This window comes from Schistocerca gregaria, chromosome 7, assembly GCF_023897955.1.
Source record: "Schistocerca gregaria isolate iqSchGreg1 chromosome 7, iqSchGreg1.2, whole genome shotgun sequence".
Classification (NCBI taxonomy): domain Eukaryota; kingdom Metazoa; phylum Arthropoda; class Insecta; order Orthoptera; family Acrididae; genus Schistocerca; species Schistocerca gregaria.
In genome coordinates, this window is record NC_064926.1 from 197,834,712 (window position 1) to 197,857,316 (window position 22,605).

At 37.9% G+C, this 22,605-nt stretch overlaps 1 protein-coding gene across 3 annotated transcripts in view; it reads right to left on the reverse strand.

Moving 5' to 3' along the window:
- LOC126281603 (uncharacterized) overlaps positions 1 to 22,605 on the reverse strand; it is a 54,887-nt gene that overhangs the window by 5,226 nt on the left and 27,056 nt on the right. For all 3 annotated transcript variants that reach the window (XM_049980706.1, XM_049980705.1, XM_049980708.1), the window contains 3 exons: positions 17,968 to 18,094; positions 9,198 to 9,401; positions 8,325 to 8,439 (listed from right to left, as the gene is read on the reverse strand). In XM_049980706.1, coding sequence (XP_049836663.1) covers positions 8,325 to 8,439; positions 9,198 to 9,401; positions 17,968 to 18,094 — 446 coding nt within the window. The remainder of the gene's footprint in view (positions 1 to 8,324; positions 8,440 to 9,197; positions 9,402 to 17,967; positions 18,095 to 22,605) is intronic.

Below are 22,605 nucleotides of genomic sequence, written 5' to 3' on the forward strand. Positions count from 1 at the left end.
TTTATGACAGTGGACATCTAGTTTCCTGGTAGACTTGTACAAGATCTGTTCAAAAAACTAACAAATATTTTTTTTATGGACATTTGTAGCATTCTAATAACGTCCTGCTAACAGCATTATTTGACACAAAATATATGTCCTGCTACAGTCATGCAGATGAAGAGACAGAAAAATGTATGGGGAGGTAAAAGGATTTATTCAGTATGTTGAGGGAAACAAAAATTTGATTGTGATTGGTAGGGACCATAAAATGTATCATCTATTTTTGGAGAAATTCACATCTACTTTTTGTGAAATTTGCATCTTTTTCTGTTGAAATTGGTATATTTATTTATTTTTTGTTTGTAAATGATTAGTCACGCAAATTTAAAAGTGAAGACAAACAAAGCATTGGTTCTTCGTTTTTCTTCTGAAATGGCTTATGTTTTCTGCATGTGGCTGTATTTGAGCTTTCAAAAATTCCTGTTTTGTTGAAAAGCAGCAGCATTTTGCTGCCGATGAACTGAATGTCTCTGACTTAAGATGTTTCTGGGCATTACTGTCTTTGCCTGCACAAATTTGATGATCACAAAATCTGCAGACTATTAATTTCAATCTTTCATAGGCATTCATAGCATACGACTTGCATTTGACAACACTACAGATAGGACTGACAAGGCAGTTAGCATAAAAGTAGAGCCAAACCTATGGTAACATTATTTTAACATTAGGGGAAGAATTTTCGCACAGTTGAAAAATGTTACAGGTTTTGTTTTCCTATCACTATAACAGAGTGCAGACACTATAGCTATTGTGGCAGATGGCCGTGAGTGTAAACAAAACATGTGTGTAAACAAACCAGAATTTTAACCAACAGGAGGGAGAGGAGTGGACTGGGGAAATGAGTCCTGCCTCCCTTTTGCAGGCCAGCAGCCTGTATCAGAACTGACACATTGTCACAGGAAAATTGGTTAAATTTTCTATATTTATATGTTGAGAATAAATCTATTTCAAACTATCTCTGATAAAATAGTTCATCTGTACAATTCACATTTACTACAGTTTTTTTCCTTTGTCCCTGACAGTAGTGAAGACAGCAGTGGCAAAAAGACAACAAGTTATTGGGTAATACACACAATAATGAAATTATAACAGAACCCACTGCTGCTTGCCACACAGGCAAGGCGATAAGCATCAGACAGGCATGTTTAAGTATATTTGAAACTAGACTAAGCTTTCGGACAAAGTCCTTCTTCAGAATCAGAAAAACACAATTACTCATAGACGTGCAACTCGGACTCACAGTTACTGTCATCCCTGGGCAATGAGATCCAACTGTATTAGCACCCATGGTGACACACTGGCCACGGGGGCACGCATGCGTATTGTGTGTGCATGAATGTGTGCGTGTGTTTTCTTTTTCTTTATTAAGATCTTTGGGACAATCACCCATGATAAAACTATTCAATCTGGTATGCACGGTACATGTGACATTTAAAATATTCTCCAGCTTCTGGAAGAATGTAATAAACATACTTCCAATGAAGGCAGTGAATTTGCTCAACCATCATTTGAATATGTCATTGTTGAAACACCCAAAGAATTACTTACAAAAGACTGGAAAGACTGTAAGAAGCTGACAGATTGAAAAGTTTGGATCCCAGATAAATGTAAGAACACATGAGCATTAGTGACATGATGGTTTATCTTAAATGACAGACTGAAGAAAGGTAAAACCACATTTGTGGTAACTGTAGATTTAGAGAAAGCATTTGACAATGTTGACTTGAATACTCTCTTTGAAACTATGTCGGTAGCAAGGATAATGTACTGGGAAAGAAAGGTTGTCAACAACTTGTACAGAAACCAGATTTAAGTTATAACAGTCAAAAGACATGAAAGGGAAGCAGTAACTGAGAACAAAGTAAGATAGGATTGTAACCTAGTCCCCATTAGTGCATACAGCAAGCTGTAACAGAAATGGAGGAAGAATTTGAAAAGGAAATTAAAGTTCAGGGAGAAGAAACAAATATGTTAAGACCTCCTGCCAAATTAAAACTGTGTGCCTGATTGGGACTGGAACTTTGAATGTCTGCTTGTCACAGTTAAACTCTCTACAATTCAGGCATGACTCATGATCCGCCCTCACATATTCATCAGTACCTCCTACTTTCCAAATCTTACAGAAAATCTCCTGCAAGCCTTATGGAACTGACAATCCTCGAAGAAAAATTATTCCATAGAACTGGCTTGGTCACAGCCTAAGAGATTGTTTCCAGAATAAAATACTGGAAAAGCTTATCAGTGAGAGTGTGATTTCATCAGAGACAGCATAAGGCTTGAAAGATCAGTTGGTCAGAAGGGATAATGTGCTCTAAGAGATTATAAGATGAACATCATCAAAAACAAAAACAAGTGTACTGGAACAGAATCAAATTAAACCAGATGGTGCTGAGGGAATTAGATTAGGAAATGAGACACTGAAAGTAGTAGATGAATTTTATTATTTCGGGAACAAAATAACTGACAATGGCATAAATAGAGAGAATATAAAATGCAGACTTCCAGTAACAAGAAAAGCTTTTATGAAAAACAGAAGTATGTTAACACTTACCATAGATTTAAGAGTTAGTAAGTCTTTTCTGAAAGCATTTGTCTGGAATGTAGCATTAAACATGAAATGTAGGTAATAAACAGCAAAAACCACAAGAGAATAGAAAGTTTGGAAATGTGGCACTACACAAGAATGCTGAAGGTTGGATGGACAGATCATGTAAGTAATGAGGAGGTACTGAATAAAATTGGGCAAAATAAATTTGTGGCACGTCCGACCAAACGAAGGGATCACTTAATAGGATACATTATGAGGCATGAAGGAATAGTTTACTGGGTAATGGAAGAAAGTGTGGGGTCAAAACTATTGAGGGAGATCAAGGAATGACTACAATCAGATGGTTTAAATGAATGTGGAGTGCAGTAGCTATTCAGAGATGCAGCCAGGAAGTCTTTGTGCTGAAGGTCACAACACAGCAATACTACCGTATATGCTGGAGCCTTCAGAACAAACACACCTGCTTTAATTTCTGAACTACTGTTCGTTGAGTAAAATGAACAATATGGTATTTGTCATGTTTTTTTTGCAACATCTGATTTACAAGAGCAACAATGCAATGTGAAATTGGGTGAATTTTTAACCTAACACCACTAAGATGGTACTCTAGAGTGAAAGCAGTGTGTGAATAGTTTTCCCAGTTGATCATAAAACAGTTGTGTAGCTGAGAACCATAAGGGCCTAAAGCACACAATCATCAATTTTGAGATTATAACATTTATGCGAGCTACTGTGATCTGTCAGTCTTATGGTGAACCTGCTTTATCTACATCTGTAGAGCCACACTGAATATATATGAACATTTACAAAAAGCGGTCTCGCCAATTTCTCAGGTATATGGGCCCAAAATGCAAAGCATGATTTTGTTGTTTTGCATCACTCATCTGTCATCTAGGGTTGGGAACATAATTTGGAACCTACATCATGTGTTGTTGTGGTCTTCAGTCCAGTGACTGGTTTGATCCAGCTCTATCCTGTGCAAGCCTCATCATCTCCAAATAACTACTGCAGCCTACATCCTTCTGAATCTGCTTAGAGTATTCACATCTTGGTCTCCGTCTATGATTTTTACCCTCTACCCTTCCCCTCCAATACTAAATTGGTGTCCTACCAACCAATCCCTTCTTCTAGTCAAGTTGTGACACAAATTCCTCTTCTCCCCACTTCTATTCAATACCTCCTCATTAGTTATGTGATCAACCCATCTAATCTTCAACATTCTTCTGTAGCACCACATTTCGAAAGCTTCTATTATCTTCTTGTCTAAACTATTTATCGTCTATGTTTCACTTCCATACATGGCTACACTCCATACAAATACTTTCAGAAACGACTTCCTGACACTTCAATCTATACTCGATGTTAACAAATTTTTCTTCTTCAGAAACGCTTTCCTTGCCATTGCCAGTTTACATTTTATATCCTCTCTACTTCGATCACCATCAGATATTTTGCTCCGCAAACAGCAAAACTTCTTTACTATTTTAAGTGTCTCATTTCCTAATCTAATTACCTCAGCATCACCCGACTTAATTCGACTACATTCCACTATCCTTATTTTGCTTTTGTTGATTCCATCTTATACAATCCTTTCAAGACACTGTCCATTGCATTCAACTGCTCTTCCAAGTCCTTTGCTGTCTCTGACAGAATTACAGTGTCATCGGCGAACCTCAAAGTTTTTTATTTCTTCTCCATGGATTTTAATACCTACTCCAAACTTTTCTTTTGTTTCCTTTATTGCTTGCTCAATATACAGATTGAATAACATCAGGGAGAGGCTACAACTCTGTCTCACCCCCTTCCCAACCACTGCTTCCTTTTCATGCCCCTCGACTCATAACGGTTTCTGTACAAATTGTAAATAGCCTTTCACTTCCTGTATTTTACACCTGTCACCTTCAGAATTTCCAGTCAACATCATCAAAAGCTTTCTCTAAGTCTACAAATGCTAGATTAGTAGTTTTGCCTTTCCTTAACGTATCTTCTAAAATAAGTTGTAAGGTCAGTATTGCTTCACATGTTCCAACACTTCCATGGAATCCAAACTGATCTTGTTTGTAAAGTATTTGTGTTAGTATTTTGCAACCATCGCTTATTAAACCGATAGCTGAGTAATTTCCCAGCTGCTAAGACCTGCTGTCTTTGGGATTGAAATTATTGTATTCCTCTTGAAGTTTGAGGGTATATCACCTATCTCATACATATTGCTCACCAGATGGTAGAACTTTGTCACAGATGGCTCTCCCAAGGCTATGAATAGTTCTAATGGGACTTAGGTCTTTCAGTGCTCGATCAAATTCTTCAAGCTACATCATATCTTTCATTTCATCTTCATCTGCATCCTCTTCCATTTCCATTCCCTCTAGTATATCATCCTTGTAAAGACACTCTATATACTCCCTCCACCTTTTGCTTTCCCTTCTTTGCTTAGAGCTGGTTTTCCATCTGAGCTCTTCGTATTCGTACAGGTCGTTCTCTTTTTTCCAAAGGTCTCTTTAATTTTCCTGTAGGCAGTATCTATCTTACCCCTGGAGATATAAGCTTCCACATCCTTACATCTGTCCTCTAACCATCCCTGCTTAGCCATTTTGCTCTTCCTGTCAATCACGTTTTTGAGATGTTTGTATTCCTTTTCTCTTGCTTCATTTACTGCTATTTTATATTTTCTCCTTTCATCAATTAAATTCAATATCTCTTCTGTTAGCCAAGGATTTCTACACGCCCTCTTCTTTTTACCTACTTGATCCTCTGCTGCCTTCACTACTTCATCTCTCAAAGCTCCCCGTTTTTCTTCTACTGTTGCCCTGTCCTTCTCAATCATTCCCTAATGCTCTCTCTGGAACTCTCTACAACCTATGGCCTTTTCAGTTTATCCAGGTCCCATCTCCTTAAATTTCTACCTTTGCAGTTTCTTTTAATCTACAGCTCATAACCAATAAATTGTGGTCAGAGTCCACATCTGCTGCTGGAAACATCTTATAATTTTAAACCTGGCTCCTAAATCTCTGTCTTACCATTATATAATCTATCTGAAAGCTTCCAGTGTCTCCAGGCCTCTTCCACATATAGAACCTTCTTTCATGAATCTTAAACCATGTGTTAGCTATGATTAAGTTATGCTCTGTGCATAATTCTACCAGGCGACTTCCTCTTTCTTTCCTTACCCCCAGTCCATATTCACCTACTACTTTTCCATCTCTTCCTATTCCTACTATTGAATTCCAGTCCCCATTTTCTATACATTTTTGTCTCCCTGAACTATCTGAATTAATTTCTTTTATTGCGTCATACATTTCTTTAATTTCTTCATCATCTGCAGAGCTAGTCAGCATATAAACTTGTACTACAGTTGTAGGCATGGGCTTGGTGTCTATTTTGGCTACAATAATGAGTTCACTTTGCTGCTCATAGCAGCTTATCCGTGTTTCAATTTCTTAAATTCATTATTAACCTTATTCCTGCATTACTGTTACTTCACTTTGTATTTATAGCCCTGTATTCACCTGACCAAAAGCCTTGTTCCTCCTGCCACCGAATGTCACTAATTCCAATTATATCTACCTTTGACCTATCCATTTCACTTTTTAAATTTTCTAACCTACCTGCCTGAATAAGGGATCCGACATTCCTAGTTCCAATCTGTAGAATGCCAGTTTGGTTACTCCTGATAATGATGTCCTCCTGAGGTAGTCTCCTCCCAGAGGTCTGAATGGGGGAATATTTTACCTCCAGAATATTTTACCCATGAGGGCACCACCATCATTTAACCATACAGTAAAGATGCATGTCCTCAGGAAAAATTATGGCTGTTGTTTCCCCTTGTTTTCAGCCGTTAGCAATACCAGCACAGCAAAACCGTATTGGTTGATGTTACAAGGCCACGTCAGTCAATCATTCAGACTGTTGTCCCTGCAACTATTGAAGAGACTGCTGCCCCTCTTCAGGACCCACACATTTGTCTGGCCTCTCAACAGATACCCCTCCATTGTGGTTGCACCTATGGTGTACGGCTGTAAGTATTGCCGAGGCATGCAAGCCTCCCCACCAATGACAAGGTCCATAGTTCATGGGGAGGCTACATCATGTAGATAGCAGTAATCAATGCACATTATAAAAGTAAGTGTACACTGTGCATGCTGCTAAAACTCAGAAGTGAGTCCCATACAATTAAGGGAGTTATTATGGTGTGATAGCCCTCTATCCCCCATCCATGAAGAAGGTTCCCTTTTTTACCTGAAGGATGTGCTTTTGAAAATATAAGAGTTGGGAATTTTGCACACAAGAAAATTCTCGAACATTAGAGAGTACTCAAGAGCATTCCACAACATTCCAGAATTTCCATAATGATCTAGGGTGCTCTGGAATGTTTGGAAATAGTCTGGAATATTTGGGAAGATTCCAGAATGTTTGGGAAAACCCGGAACATCCCGTATCATTGTGGAGCATTTCAGAATACTCTCCAATGTGGAATGTTCTGGAACATCATGGACCATTCAAAGACTTTTTGGTATGTTAAGGAATTCACCATTGGTAGGGACCAGTCGTGGATTCGAATATCAGTTCCTTATAAGTGAAAAAGGGAGGAACCAAAAAAGAAGTGCAGTGAGTGAATAAAAACATGTCAGCAGCTAAAGTAATACAGTGACTGTAAATAAATCGAAAGTAAAGTGTACTTAATGTGTGTGTTAATAAAAATTTGATTTGATTTATCTTCAGATAATGCCTATAAGTAAAATAGGTCTTGCCAATTCTGATGCAGAATGTAAAAAAAAGAGTGATGGTGAAGTCACTGTTTAAGCCATTTGTGTTATGATGTGCTGCATTTTTGGCAACTGGATGGTGGAGTTTTAGGTTTGCATTTTCCCTTCTGTCAATACCATTCCTTCCCCCTCCAGATCATGTACTGCCTGCTCCCGACACACTTCCTATTCTCTCCACAAGTGGGCATTCTCTCTACCTCTCTCCCCCCTTTTCCATATCTCTCCCTTTCTCTTTCCTCCTCTCTATCTTCCTCTCCTTTCCTCCCATCCCTTTATTGTCTCCTTCCTGTCCCTACTTCTTATATGTTCCATCTTCTAACTCCTTTGATCTTGTTGTGCAGCCACTAAGTCGTCTGTGGATTGACACTATCCCACTACCCTCTCCTCGCCTTGTGTATCCTTCTCTACCCCCTCCCAACCTCCACCTGTCCAGGCACCTGCTATCAATAATAAGTTATAATTTATGACGATGTAAATAAAACAGAAAGAAACTTCCACATGGGAAAAATATATTAAAAACAAAGATTCCAAGACTTACCAAGCGGGAAAGACATGTCTGCTTGTGTCTGTGTATGTGCGGATGGATATGTGTGTGTTTGCGAGTGTACACCTGTCCTTTTTTTCCCCTAAGGGAAGTCTTTCCGCTCCCGGGATTGGAATGACTCCTTACCCTCTCCCTTAAAACCCACATCCTTTCATTTTTCCCTCTCCTTCCCTCTTTCCTGACGAAGCAACTGCCAGTTGCGAAAGCTCGTAATTCTGTGTGTGTGTTTGTGTGTTTTGTTCATGTGCCTGTCTGCCGGCGCTTTCCCGCTTGGTAAGTCTTGGAATCTTTGTTTTTAATATAAGTTATAATTTGATTTACAATCACTTTTCCAATTAAACAATCATGATTCGCATGTCATATCTCAAAACTAAAAATATAAATTCATTTATGTCAGATCACCCAAGCTAGATGAACGATTACTTACGCATCACATCCTTGTACATACGTTTCAGTAAAGACTGTTTCTTGTTCTTCAATTGATTCTTTTCAAATGAAAGTTTCACAAAATCTGCCTCAAGTTGTCTAATTTCTTCTCTGGCCTAGTAAAACAGAAATAGTAAAATTAATGTAAAGTCACTACTTGTATATTTTTCCTTCCTTTAAATTACTGGGATACTTCTATCATATCTATTATTGAAGTTATATAATATATATTTATATAGTGCAGCCCTAAAACAATTTCATGATTGAAATAAGTTTTGAACATTCTTCTTTGGAGATATGTACAACTTGCTCTAAAATGCAACAAATATGAGAACACTTCATTAAACTACTACTCTGTTTCAGAAAAAGTTATTATCAACAATTAAATACAAAATTAGATATAACAAAATTACATATTTTCTTTTCACAATTCTTGTTACTTTGACAAAAGTTTTTCAGCTTTTATTTCTGTGCAGCATGTAAATTCAGTCTTAGGAATAACTGTAAATTGCCACAATAATTTATTGATGCACAAATATGATGCAGCTTCATAGGTCTAAGTGAACTACTTTTGAAGATATCACTTAAAGTCACATTATGGATAAGACAAGACAAAATGTAATCTTACTAATAACATGAAGAAGGTAACTTTATTTACGACAACATGTTAACAAAAGATAAATGGAATTCTTTAAGCCTTCAGGATACATGCCACATCACGAAAAATGAAGTTATACAAAAGTGAAAAATTCATTCTGCATTATTATTACCATGAAGGACAATGCAACAATGCTCAAACAGCATTCTTTTCTCTCTCTCTCTCTTTTTCTTTTTCTTTTTTTTAAGAGAAAAATAAATAAATAGAAGGACTTACTTTCCTGAGAAGCTGCAACTTTGACATATGGCCAGAATCACTTTGATCAAGAAGCACACGGCCAATAACATTGAAACCTTCCATAACATCTCGCCTACGAAGCTTCTCTTTCAGTTTGTGCAGAAGTGAATTCTTCAGCCCATATGCTGCAGCATTATTGTACTTCATTTCATACAAATCAAAGACGCCTACGACTGTCATCACCTGCAATAAATAAAATTCAAAGTTATATGAAAGAAAGCAAAAAAAAAGCATGTAATTACAATGAACATGCCCTCAGCAACAATTCAGGTGTTCCAATGTTCCACTTACTACAAGGCATGTCTGGAAAGGGAGTATCATGTTAGAAGAATCTTATAAAAACATTTTTTTAAACCAAAATTTATTTTTATAAGAAATAGCATTTCTTAAACCATGTTTCTACAAAGATGCCTACAGTGTTCAGACATCTGTCATAGTGGGAAACCAACTTTTCTATGCCTTCTTTATAAAAAGATGCCACACATGGATTAAGCCAGTAATGAACTGCATTTTTTGCATTGCCCAGATGCCAGACTACCTTTCTCCAAAATCATGTTTCAAGTTCAGAAACAATTGGTAGTCAGAAGGTGCAACATTGGGGCTGTACAACTAGAGATCGCACTGCTCCCAACCAAATTGCTGAATAAGGTTTCGAGTGACAACAGCGGAATGGGAACGTACATTGTCATGAGCCATCACAATGTCTTGATTGAGCTTTCCATGCCTTTTGTTTTGAATAAGCACACCGAAGTTTTCTTGACATTTCATAGTATCGTACTGCACAGACTGTTTCACCTCTGGGAAGCATCTCAACAAGCAGAATGCCCTGTCTATCCCAGAACCCAGTGCACGATTTTTTTGCTTTGACAATGTTGTTTTGATTCTGGAGTGACATAACAAACTCAAACTGTATTTAAGAATTTATCTGCCTTGTCATTGTATAGAGTAAGAGGTGTCAAAGCACTGCCAAGTTGCTTTGTTTTGCAGACATCTGTAAGCATTTTAGCAACCCACCAGGAATAGTATTTGGAAAAATTTAAGTGATTTGTTATGGTGTCAAGCAAAATAATTTTTGAAATTTGTGGAAACTCATCACAAAGCATTCTTATTGTTAACCATCTGTTTTCTTGAATTTCTTCATTCACTTTCTCAACCAAACCACCACTGACAACCTAAGACTGCCCACTGTGTGCTTGGTCACGAACATTTGTTCATCCATCATTAAACTGTCTCGTCCACTTTCTCATTATTCCATCAGTCCCTACAAGTTGACAACGAATTTCGGCTGGCTTAACATTCTTTACATTTAAATACCATATAACAGTGTGCACTTCACAGTTAACAGGCTCAGATAAATAGTGCGCACTTCACAGTCAACAGGTTCAGATAATGTCTTACACATTTTTAACAATCACTAACAAATGTGAACACAATCCAGCTGTAATGGCATCAGTGAAAAAACAATGAACCAGAGAGACGTGTGAATGTGCAGCTTTGCGACACTAGTGCTGTGGTGGTGATAGAACAAAATGGTACTTACTTTCCAAACATGCCTTCTATTTAATGCTGGAATTAGCATTAGAGAAATGGAGTTCACATGACTATGAATCATGGGTGAAAGGTGACACATGAGACATGTAGATTTAATGTTTCTATGCACTGGGCAGCATTGAGAGAGACTGTTCATAACAACTTTTCTGAACTGACACAGTTAGCATAAAATCACAATTAGAATGAATGAAGAAAGACAAATGTTTTACATTCATCTCTCTCTCTCCCTCTCTCTCTCTCTCTCTCTCTCTCTCTCTCTCTCTCTCTCTCTCTCTCACATACACACACACACACACACACACAGAGCATAAAAAATATTCACAGCAATGTGAAATATCTAAGAATGAGAAAGGACTAAGAGACTTTGCAGGGCCCACAAGGGCTTCATCATCCACGAGTTCAACAGGTGAGAGATGCAGGCACCAATCGGTAATGGTGTGGAAACACTAACAGCTAGAAGGTGAATGGTAATGGTAACAGGTACAGAATGACCTAAATCATGGACAAATACTGCCCCACCATCCTCAGTATTCTCACTATCTGTATTATCCTTCATGATGATGATGGTATAACCTTTAAACATACAGTTGCAGGAGGTCTGCAATATGTCTGTTGCATGCCTAATCATAAGGGGTTATTCTGCGTTGAAAACTTGACTTCCTCCATAAGTGTTCTTAAACTCTTCTCATTCTGTTGCAGTACAGCAGCAACTAAATGGAAGGGCTTTTCTTTTCCCATGTGTCTTGTTTTTAGTTATGCCTGTTGGTCAGTGAGTGGAGAGATAAGAGACTTGCCACTTCTCCAGCACACATTTCCAGCTCCCTTTCTGACTAATCATTCTTGGTTAATACTAACGTTTTCCTATCTGAGAGTCTCAGGCTATCTCAAGCTAGGTGTCTTTGAATTTTGCTTATTCTTTGGTGTGGATTCTGCCTTTTGCAATAGTGATGTAGGCTGTCTCCAAAGGATTGAACTACTTTGGGCATATAGCTTTGTGATAAGGGTTGTCTCTATAATTTTTTGGCAACCTCTGCTGGAAATGGGTTAGGACCAGCTAAAGGCCTCATAACAAGGGCATTGTTGTATATAAATCTACACATATACAAGTCTAAGCCAATATCTATTGCCTTTGTCTGTATAGTAGCCATGATCTTTACTACAGCTTTTCTTGAAGTGGTAGTAAAAGAAATTGAGAAAACAGTAGCCTGCAATTCTTTATATTCTTTACTTTCTTGGTATATGAAAGTTTCTTGGTCACTTCAATTTTCTCTTTTGGAAAATACCTGCTCCAAGCAGTGTGACTCCATAAGCAATTTTCACAAAAGTCTTTCACTGAACACAATGGCCCTGCTTCTTGGACATCTTTAGCATTTATAACATACTGTCTTTTGTGCTCTGTAAGGATAGACATTTCCCATACTTTTTGCAGTTCAGCACTGTCCATATCAATGATGACTTGGCAACATATGACACCCTTACTGAATTTGACAGTGCTGTGCTTCACTACTTGATATGGCATATTAACTAAAATTCTTTGATGCACAATTGTCGCTTGGCAAGACAGCAGTTTCGACCAATAGTGTTCTGCTGCAAAGTCATTCAACAGATTTTACAGTTCCATCAACGATGAAGAAAGGGGGGTCTTTCTCAGTTGACCCCTGTTTTCTCTTTGACACACAAATGTTCTGACACTGATGTGCCCTTTTCCAATTATCAGAGTTTGATTTTGGTAATGCAGTTCTGGGGAGGTGAGGGGCAGTTATGTAAAGCCCTCTTAGTTTTATAGGTATTAGTAATTTCTAGAGCTGCATCAAACCAGTCTCAGGACTGAAGACAACAACAACAACATCATTACCAAGAAAGATGGTACAGAAGCTGAGGCACTTTATTTGCATGAGGAAGGAGTGGGGTTCTAATCCGTGTCCAGATTTAGATTTAAAGATGTTTTCCTAAATCAATTACGGCAAATGATGGGATTGTTCTTTCCCCATCTTTGTTCTTTCTGAGATAATGCTCCGTCTCTAATGATCTCATTGTCTACTAGACATTAAGCCCTAACAAACTTAACTTTTATTTCTTTTATTCCTTATCTTATTCTTGTGGTCTCTACAAGGTATTTTTGATTGAAGTAACGTTTTCAAGGGAACAATGTAACCCTTCTTCCAGTTTCCTATATAAATTCCCTGAGAATTTTTGTTATAATTTATCATGGACCATAACAACCTGTTACAACTCTAGCGGCTGTATCTCAATTCCTTGTATGTCTGTTGTCATGTCCACTATAAACGGACTTTAAAAATTGGATGGTGCTATGGGATAGGTCACACTATAATTTTGCACGTTTTTCTTACAATCCACCAGATAAATTTAAGTACGCCATTCACATTTCCTGATGTCAATTTTAAGTGTACTTTCCATTTCCATTTAGTGTTATCTTCAGTTACTTGGACAATGTGACTAGCTTTAGAAGTTTACCACTATTCTTATAACGATGTGCTACATTTGCTACCCTTTTCTTTGCTATGAGAATTACTTTGCATTTATACACATTTAATGAGAACCACTATTCAGTAGACCAAGAGGAAATTACATCTACATAGCTCCGTATTTTATCATAAACATACAGGCACAACACTGTCCTTTAAAGAACAGCATGTCAGTAATGGTGACCCAATCACATAAATTATTTATGTGAACAATCCTTCTGTTACATTTCCTTTGGGTGCATCTGATAATAATTGTGTTTCTGTCAAAGGTTTGCAGTATAGTATACCTTGTTCTACCATGCAAAATTCTTTGAAGCAACTGTATAACTGTGAACTGCTTTTGTATGACAGTATGTTGGTCATCAGTTGACAATACGGTGCAGTGTTAGACATGTTTAATAAATCGAAGAATATTATGTATTCTTAGATTATATAATACAGATGTTCACCTACATCTACTATTTGAATAAGAGAAAAAAGTGAAAAATCTAACTGTCTTCAGTTTATTTTCCTGATTCTTTGAGAAAGCTTGTTCTCCACCATGGATGTTATATAAAACTGGAATTACTTTTAAAAGCTATATATTTTCAAATTGTTTTCAAAACAACCTTATTCCCTTCAAAGCACTCTCCATTACAACTAATACATTTGTCCCACTGGTGCTTCCATTATTCAAATCATTTTTTGTATGCTTGCACTGTTCTAATCATTTTTTTGTGGTCGTCCTTAGAAATGGCTAACAGTTCCTCCCTCATTTTTTACTGACTTCTTAAATGTTGTCAAATCAGTGTCCTCGAATGCCCCTTTTCATGTGTGAAAATAAGAAAACTCACACAGAGCCAGGACAGGCGAATAAGGTGCATGGGGCAGTGGAACCATGACATTTTTAGCCAAAAACTGTCTACCAGAAAGAAACAGAACATCAGAGGATATTCCAAAAGCATCAGAATTTCGTAAACCATACTAAAATGCATAATTTGGTTTGAAGTGCACATTGGTTTTTTCAAGATTCACAATGAAGTAGGTCCCATCTGATATTAAGCTTTTCACTGTGGTTTTTGGGATGTAAATTTTCTTGGAGTACCAATACTGTACTATCTAATATTTGGTTCTTTATTATGACATAATGCCATGCATGGCAGAAAATGAAAACGTGCACTTGAAATTCAGCAAACAGTTGGAAGCAGCCAATAATGTGGAACGAAACACTTCGTTTCAAATAAATTGATTGCCTCAGTGAAAAGTTTAATGAAGCCAAATTTCTTTAGCAAACTGACCAAAAAAAACTTCATTGTTCTGCAAGGCAATTAATGCTTGACTGCTAATAATTTGGAAATAAAATAAAATCAGAAAACTGAAACTAATAATGCCCTCCATAATTCTGTGAATGTATTATATAGTTCCCTTGGTAGCTCCCGGGTGCAGAAACCGTTATTTTTTTTCTTTTGACATGGAAGCTGTAAATAAAGAGGAAATAGCGAAATCACTTAACGCAAACAGGAGTCAGCTGGAGACTAACCCCCTCCCCACAACAACTCAGAGAACTCTGATATTGCGCGAATCTGGCAGCTAGGGCACACGAGAAAATTTTTTCTCATTAGCATCTGGCTGCTTGCTGCCGGTACAACTAACAGCCACACTTCAAGTAGCGGGAGAAGATACTGCTCATAGTGAGTCAACTGCGCATGCATATGAGTCCGCTGGCAACTGGTCAAACATGCCTAATGTGAACAGTTGTGATGTCATGCTCATAGAAAACAGTTTATTTTTACAAAGTATTACATAGTCTTTGCCCTAAGGCCTTTGACATATATGTGCTGTTTGCAGACGCTTGTGCATGCACGGTGTTTTGTTGTTGTAAATGGCGCATTTCCTTTGCCACAAAAGTTTTATTTTTTCCCCTCATGTTTATATTTTATTGCTGCAGAATCATTCTCCAGTAGCAGGATACAGTAACATTCTCTCCTGGAGAATCAATTCTTACCAGTAAAAATGACAAAAATTTGACTGAAAGATAAAACAATGAAAAATTTCCGGAATTCCTAAAAATTCCAGCGTTTTTCCCAGTTTTCTCCCAGATGAAAAAATTCCCGAGTTTCTCCCAGATTTCCCCGGTCGTATACCCCCTGCATGTGGAAGATCCTGGTGCCAGACCTGCTGAATCCACCCACCCAGCACATCCTATTCCACCCACGTCACAGCTTTATCCTATGTCATTAGGGGCTGGGCAACTGGTGAAAGCAGCCATGTCAAATACCAGCTCTGCTGCAATCACTGCACAGCATTTTATATAACTGGTATGAATACCAACCAGCCGTGCACCCAGATGAATGGCTACCGCCAAACTGTAGCCAAGAGCAAAATAGACCACCCTGAGGCACAACATACAGCTGAACGTAATTTACTTGATTTCAATGGCTGCTTCACTACTTGAGCCATCTGGATCCTCCAATCCACCACCATCTTTTCTGATACTATCCACACACCCTCCAGCCAACTGTTTCTACCTCTTTGTCCTATCACCTCCTCCCCATTCTCACCTTCCATCCTCTTTGTTTGCCGCTTCCTGCCAATGTACCCTCCCATCTTTCCCAGCTCCTCTTCTTTCTCACTACGTTTTACCCACCTCCCTGCCCCACAACCTCCTGATGCTACATCTGTTGGCAACCTAGTTCCTCTGTCAGACAGCACTCGTCTGTCCACTGCTATCCCTTCCCCTTCCCTGCCCCCTCCAGACTGCTGCTTCCATTCCACATGATAGTTGTAGTCTGGTCCAAGCTGCTCGAGTAGGCTGTCATGTGTGCGTGAGGTGTGCTTGCTTGTGTGAATGAATGTTGTGTTTCTGTTTCTCTTTCTTTTTCTGACGAAGACTGTAGCCAAAAGCTTATGGGCAACTGTCTTTTAACTGTGGCTGTCTGCAACTATGTATCATCCTTGTGATAAGTAGCAATCTATCTTTTCATTGTTGACATCCCAATCTCGAGTTATCAATGTTTGAAAATCTATGTTGCCATATGCACAGACCTCCAGCAGGTCTCCCACTCTTATGCATTCTGTAATATTCTGTCAACATCAGCTGCCAATTTACAATAAAACAACACACTACATATGTGTCAATGAGTATGGGTGTACGTATGGCCAGAAATGAGGCCAAATGGGGATCAGCGGAAATTACCTCTTGCCTTCTGAATTTTCAGTACTAAAACTCAGTGAAGAAAGAATTTTTGTTTTGTGATCAGATTGATACATAGGACAGAACGATAACTGGAAAACATTTTGTACCAATACCGCTAAACTTTAAGTAATTCACATCTGTGTATCAAACATTTCTAAGCCCAAGGCACAGCTTTCTGCTTTGTGATCGAGATTTTGCATTAATCGAGAGAAATGAGAAGAACCACCTGGTGTATGAGTCATTTCAATGGGTGAAAGTAATAGCAACTGCTAGACCAAGTAACTCATTTTTGGTATGTTTCATTCAACTAGACGATTCCATTGAACTAATCACTACTGAAAAGCAAATCCACAAAGATCTAAAATGGAAAATAATGGATTACGTTTGGATGAAGATATCCTCAGACTCCCCAACAGTACGTTGCTACCACAAGAGTCATAACTTGCAATCTTGGTAATTTACAAACTTAGCAAAACTTTTCAGAGGTAAATACAGCATTATAGTTCTACTTGTGATAATTAGCTTGATTAGCCTACTCAAACAGCATAGAGAGCCCCTGACTGTATCTACAGAAAAGAAAGCTAGTCTGATCGACATATGGAGATATATTCCTGAACAACATCGAGCCTTTTATGAGAATCTAAAGATAAAGTGAAGTGGTGTGATGCTTAAGCACTGCAGAACATTCATTTACAATAGTATTTCTAGTGTTCAGTGAATTCTGTTAAACATAATGCAAATTGCAAGTATGGTTTCTCAGTCATTATCTTTATACAGAATGAAACCAAGACATACTATTAAATACTTTCAATAGTGTGTACGTGTCGTAAACAGCAAACGTGCTACTTTCTTTATACAGTTACATTTTTTCACCTTTGGCACACAACCATATTTTGATTATTACGTCAAACACTGTCACAATTATTGTCCATTAATAGCTAACAAACTCATTTATATTGATTACCAATTGCAGAATAAGCATTCACAAACATTTTGGTTGTTTAATTGTTTTTCTTCTCTTCTATAAAAAAAAAAAAAACTGCATTTTGAGTGTTAAAATGTTTTTGCAGGCAGGTATTCAATTAGGCTCGTTGGATTTTCTAGGACTTTATGAAACTGCTTACGTTAATTGGTAAGTGTGTATTTTATAAAAGTATGAATTACTTTACAGGTGTTACTTTTGTCCCAGAATAAACACCATTTCACTTGAATCAGAAGTATTTGCATTTTAAAGTTTCACAGTGTGTCAGAAAATTTTGTTACTTGTGATACATCTGTGAAATTTTTCATCTCTTCACCCTTAATTTTATTTTATGTGCTCTTTTCCTATTTACCTTAACCATTAATTGTGTCAAAACAGATGGTACAGGTTGGACAATGTGTAATTAAGTATAAGTTACAGTATTTGTGATTTTGTAGTAAGCACTAAGATCAGAATGGAGACTCATTAAGCACCTGTCTAAAGTGCGTGTATTACACTAAAAAGCCTACCTAATTCTTCCCATATTTTAAAAACCAAAGTAACATAAATACGTACATGATTGCCATTGAGGATTTTTGTGTCAAAAACTTTCTTGAGGGCTGGATCAAAACATTCAAGAGGAACACATTTCCATTTTACTCTTAATTGCTTAGGTACATACAAAATCCTAGACTGCAGGAACCTATGAGAAAAGGACAAAACATATTAAATAATTGAAACAAAAGACGCTTTCATACACAAGAAAAAAATTCAGTGCTTCACTAAACAAGAGAACACAAGTATTCCAAATGAACATAAAACCAGATGATTAAATTAATAATAATAATTATTATGTGAATAATGTTTGCCACAGATTGTGCCAAAGAACTGCATTTCAGAAGTTATACGTACAATGATAAATGTAAATAATTCAGAATGAATTTTTCCCTTTGTAGTGCAACATGCACGGATATGAAACTTCTTAGCACATTAACATCGTTTGCTGGTCTGAGACTGAACTTGGGACCTCTGTCTTTCACAGGCTAATGCTCTACCAACTGAGCTACGCAAGTATGAATCATGACCCCCTCCTCACAGCTTTACTTCTGCTAGTAACCTCATCTCCTACCATCCAAACTTCACAAAGGTTCTTCTGCGAAATTTGCACAACTAGCTCTCCTGGAAGAAAGGATGTTGCAGAGACACAGCTCATCTGCTGCAAAGTGAAGAATTCATTGTGGAAACATCATCACGGCTGTCGGTAAGTCGTGCCTCTGCAATGTACTTTCTTCCGTGAGACCTAGTCCCATAAGTTTCACAGGAGAACTTCTGTGAATTGTGGAATGTCAGAAGTAAAGCTGTGAGGACAGGTCACGAGTCATGCTTTGGGTAGCTCAGTTGGTATAGCACCTGCCCATGGAAGGCAAAGGTACAGAGATCAAGTCTTGATCTGGCACACAGTTTTGATCTGCCACAAAGTTTCAGTATAAATCACCATAGCATACAATTTACATGAAATACTTGAGAAGTAATTTAAGTTACATGAATAAGCAAATGCAGCAGCAGTGAGCAACTTGAATGGCACACAAAAATATATTTGTGACCATAAAGGGACGGGCAAGATGGGAAGGGCAGTGATACGAGTGGGGAGATGCAGAAAGAAAAAAAAAATATTGAGCTTGTACAAAATAATACAAAATAGCTCATTTTTGAAGACTGCGTTCTAATTTACTTGTTACATACTTTTCACCTATAATATAACATATTAGGAAGAATTCTGGGACACTGATATGGATGTTATTATGTCAGACCTCACAGACTCCCAACAAGGAAAAAAATTGCTTAGTTGGAGCAGCCTACTAGGGTTATCTACGGCATTGCATCTTTTATGTTGCAAGCACATACTTTACACGAGAACTGCATATGCAATGCCTGTTACTAACGAAGATAAGACACTAGACATGACTTTTACCTCTCATAAAACGATCATTGTCCAAAAGAAGCTGTTGAACTTAATATTTGTCTACAGCACAGTGTTTAGCTAAACAGTATGGTAGGAATAGCATAAATAATATGTTCATGATATGGTAGCAATAGATAAAACCTCTCATCAGCTGGATTTAGGTTGTGAAAAGAGCACAAAATCTATGTTACTGACCAATGAACAGATGCATTGGTGCACCAAGTCTATTCCCAATTGTTGTCTGTAGCAATATACACTGTCGTCACATTAATGTGGCCACCTGCCAAAAGCCCGAATAACTACCTTTTGCAGTGTGGAATTGAGGCAGTGAGATTCTGGAAGGTACTGACAGGGATGTGGAGCTACGCCAACTCCACTGCAGTGGCCAGCTGTGGTAGGTTTTTTAGTGAAATCCATGGCACGATGAGCCAGATTGAGGTGGTCCCACAGATTCTCGATTGGATTGAAATCTGAACAGTTTGGTGGCCAGGGAGTAAGGTAAACTCATTATGGTGCTCTGTGAGCTGTGTGACACTTAGCATTGTCCTGTTGGCAGATACCATTCTGAAAAGGAGAAAAAAATGCATGTAGGGATGGACACGGTCTCCAAGGGCAGATGCATATTTGTGACAATCCATTGTGCCTTCCAGTACGATGAGATACTCAGGGAATGCCACGAAAACATTCCCCAGACCATAACATTCTCTCTTCCATCTTGGACCCTTGCAACGATTGTTGCAGAGTGTTTGCTTTCAGACATTTCAAGCTGACAGAACATAAAACAAGATTCATCAGAAAATGCCATCTGTTCCACTCAGTGGATGTCCAGTTGCAGTACCGGTGTGCAAATTCCAGCTTTCGTTGCTGATGAACAGCAGTCAGCACGGGAGCGTGAAGCAGGCCCCTGCTGCAGAGTCCTTTACGCAAAGGAGACACTGTTGGTAGCCTCTCGGTTCATCTGGGGAGCTAGCTCCTCAACAATTGCACGTCTATTCACCAGAATACACCCCCACAACTGTTGTTTACCCCTGTCATCTATGGCCAGTGATGCACCACAGTTGCCTTGTCACCAATTTTGGATAGCACCATTTCCCCATGCAGGGTGTACTTTAACCACGGTGGCACTCAAACAGTTTACAAACTTAGCTGTTTTGAAAATGCTTCCGCCCTTGGCCTGAAACCCAATGATCGTGCCATTCTGGATGTCAGGTAAATTGCTGATTTCCACATTGTGACAAAGACTGCACTGTTTTCTGCATCCCCTGGATGCACTTTACACGCCTTCCACTGCTAGGGCTGCCACCTACCATGTGTGAGTGGTTATTGCATACTGATGTGAAACACATGCAGTGGTCACATTGCTGTGATTGGACCATGTATATCGTCAGCCTGAATTTCACGTTTCCTTTAGTTTTGTGTGTATATTAACACGTCCTGCTATAGATAACAATATGGAAGTAGACTTGCTGCACCATGTTGCATGTGTCCATTAGTTTCTAGTCCATGCTCTGTGCCTTTCCCCACTGAATCCCAGTTTGTGAGACGTACATATCAATGTTTTGACTGTTTTCCGTAGAACTACTTCTCCATAGAATGTTGTGTCTATGTTTTGTAGCATTCATGGCCACACGTTGTTCATCACTGCTGAATTTTTCATTTGGAAATATGTGATGAATCTAGGATTATACTACAACCCCCTACATACCACTCTGATAGGGATCACAAAGACAAGATCAGACTAATTACAGCATGCACAGAGGTATTTAACCCTTTCAGGCCTAACTTTTTTCTGGAGAAAGAAAATTTTTTCTTTATGTTGTAATGGTATTAGGCGATTTTGTAATGATTTTAGGTGAAAGGTTTATACAAAAGTATGTGCCTGTTTCCAAAACATACTTTGTACAATTTGCTTCATTTTATTTACTAAAATAGCTAATTATGAAATATTCTCTATTGTATTAAATAATAAAACAATCATTCAATAATTGCCAAGAGAAATAACAACAACAATATTCAGTCACACAGTGGAATACAGCGAACCAACCACCTCCATGTATTCTGGTGGTCATGAGGTTCAACATGTACAAACATGTATCTCAAGTTTCCATTTGGAAAAAGAAAACTACTGCTACAGCTAAGACACAGTAAAAGTTAAGCAATCACTTTTCCTGCGCTCGATACATTAATGGAATGGGAAAAAGCCTTAATAATCAATACAATTGAATATATGATCTGCCACATGCTTCACAGTGGTTTGCAGACTATGGATATAGATGTAAGAGGAGCTGGAGCTGAACTGTCTTAGTCAAACAAACATTAGTTGGAAATTTGGACTGGCACATTGCTGTCTCTTGGAGTTATGTTTCTATATAACTTCATAATAGAGACAGAATTCTTTTAATAGAACTTAGGTCTTCACTTTTGTAGTCTATGGAAATATTCGAGGTGTGCAAAGTCGAAGTACAGTTGCAAAATGAACTGACAATGCAACAAATTCATTTAATTCTTAAGAACTATAAATTATATCCTGAAGACATAATTTTATCTTTACTGCACCAAAATCTCAATCTCAAGAAAAAAGTGACATACTTTGTCAAATCTCTTTGACGAAATAAAAGCCAACCAGAATTCCACCAAAGTATTATTTCTGTGCACAGCCATTTAAAAACATATGAAGTTTCCTGTCACTTTCTGGAGCATTTGTTTTTGTACTACGCGTTTTTTCCTAAAAGTCACCAGCCAATTTTCTATGGTGTTTTGGCAGATATCTGCAATTTCATTTTTGCAATGTGTATCGGGAATCAGTTCAAACAAACATCGGTCATAACCTCTTTATGTGATGCACGTGTCAACGAAAAGTGTTTGTTTGTTTCCCGTTATGTACATCACTAGTTTTAAAGCAGAATTTCATATTACTTTTGGGTAGAGCGATCCTGAATTTGCCTAGTGTGATATTCATTTTAGCTGTACATATTATGAGGGACAGTAAAATACAAAGAATAACCAGTACTTCAGCAGCAACAGCACCACCCTGGCCTAAGGTGACTGCTACCATCATACAGCAGAGTTGTTTAGTCACTGCTGGTATACTGATTATTCCCAAAAGTATTTTTACAGCTGAATACCTTGTGTACTAGTATAGGAGATAATTGTACATTTTGCTAACAACCTATTGAAATTCCCCATACATTCTCTTCATTCTGACATATATTTCTCATGTCACTAAGTATACTATAAAAATTCATTTGTCT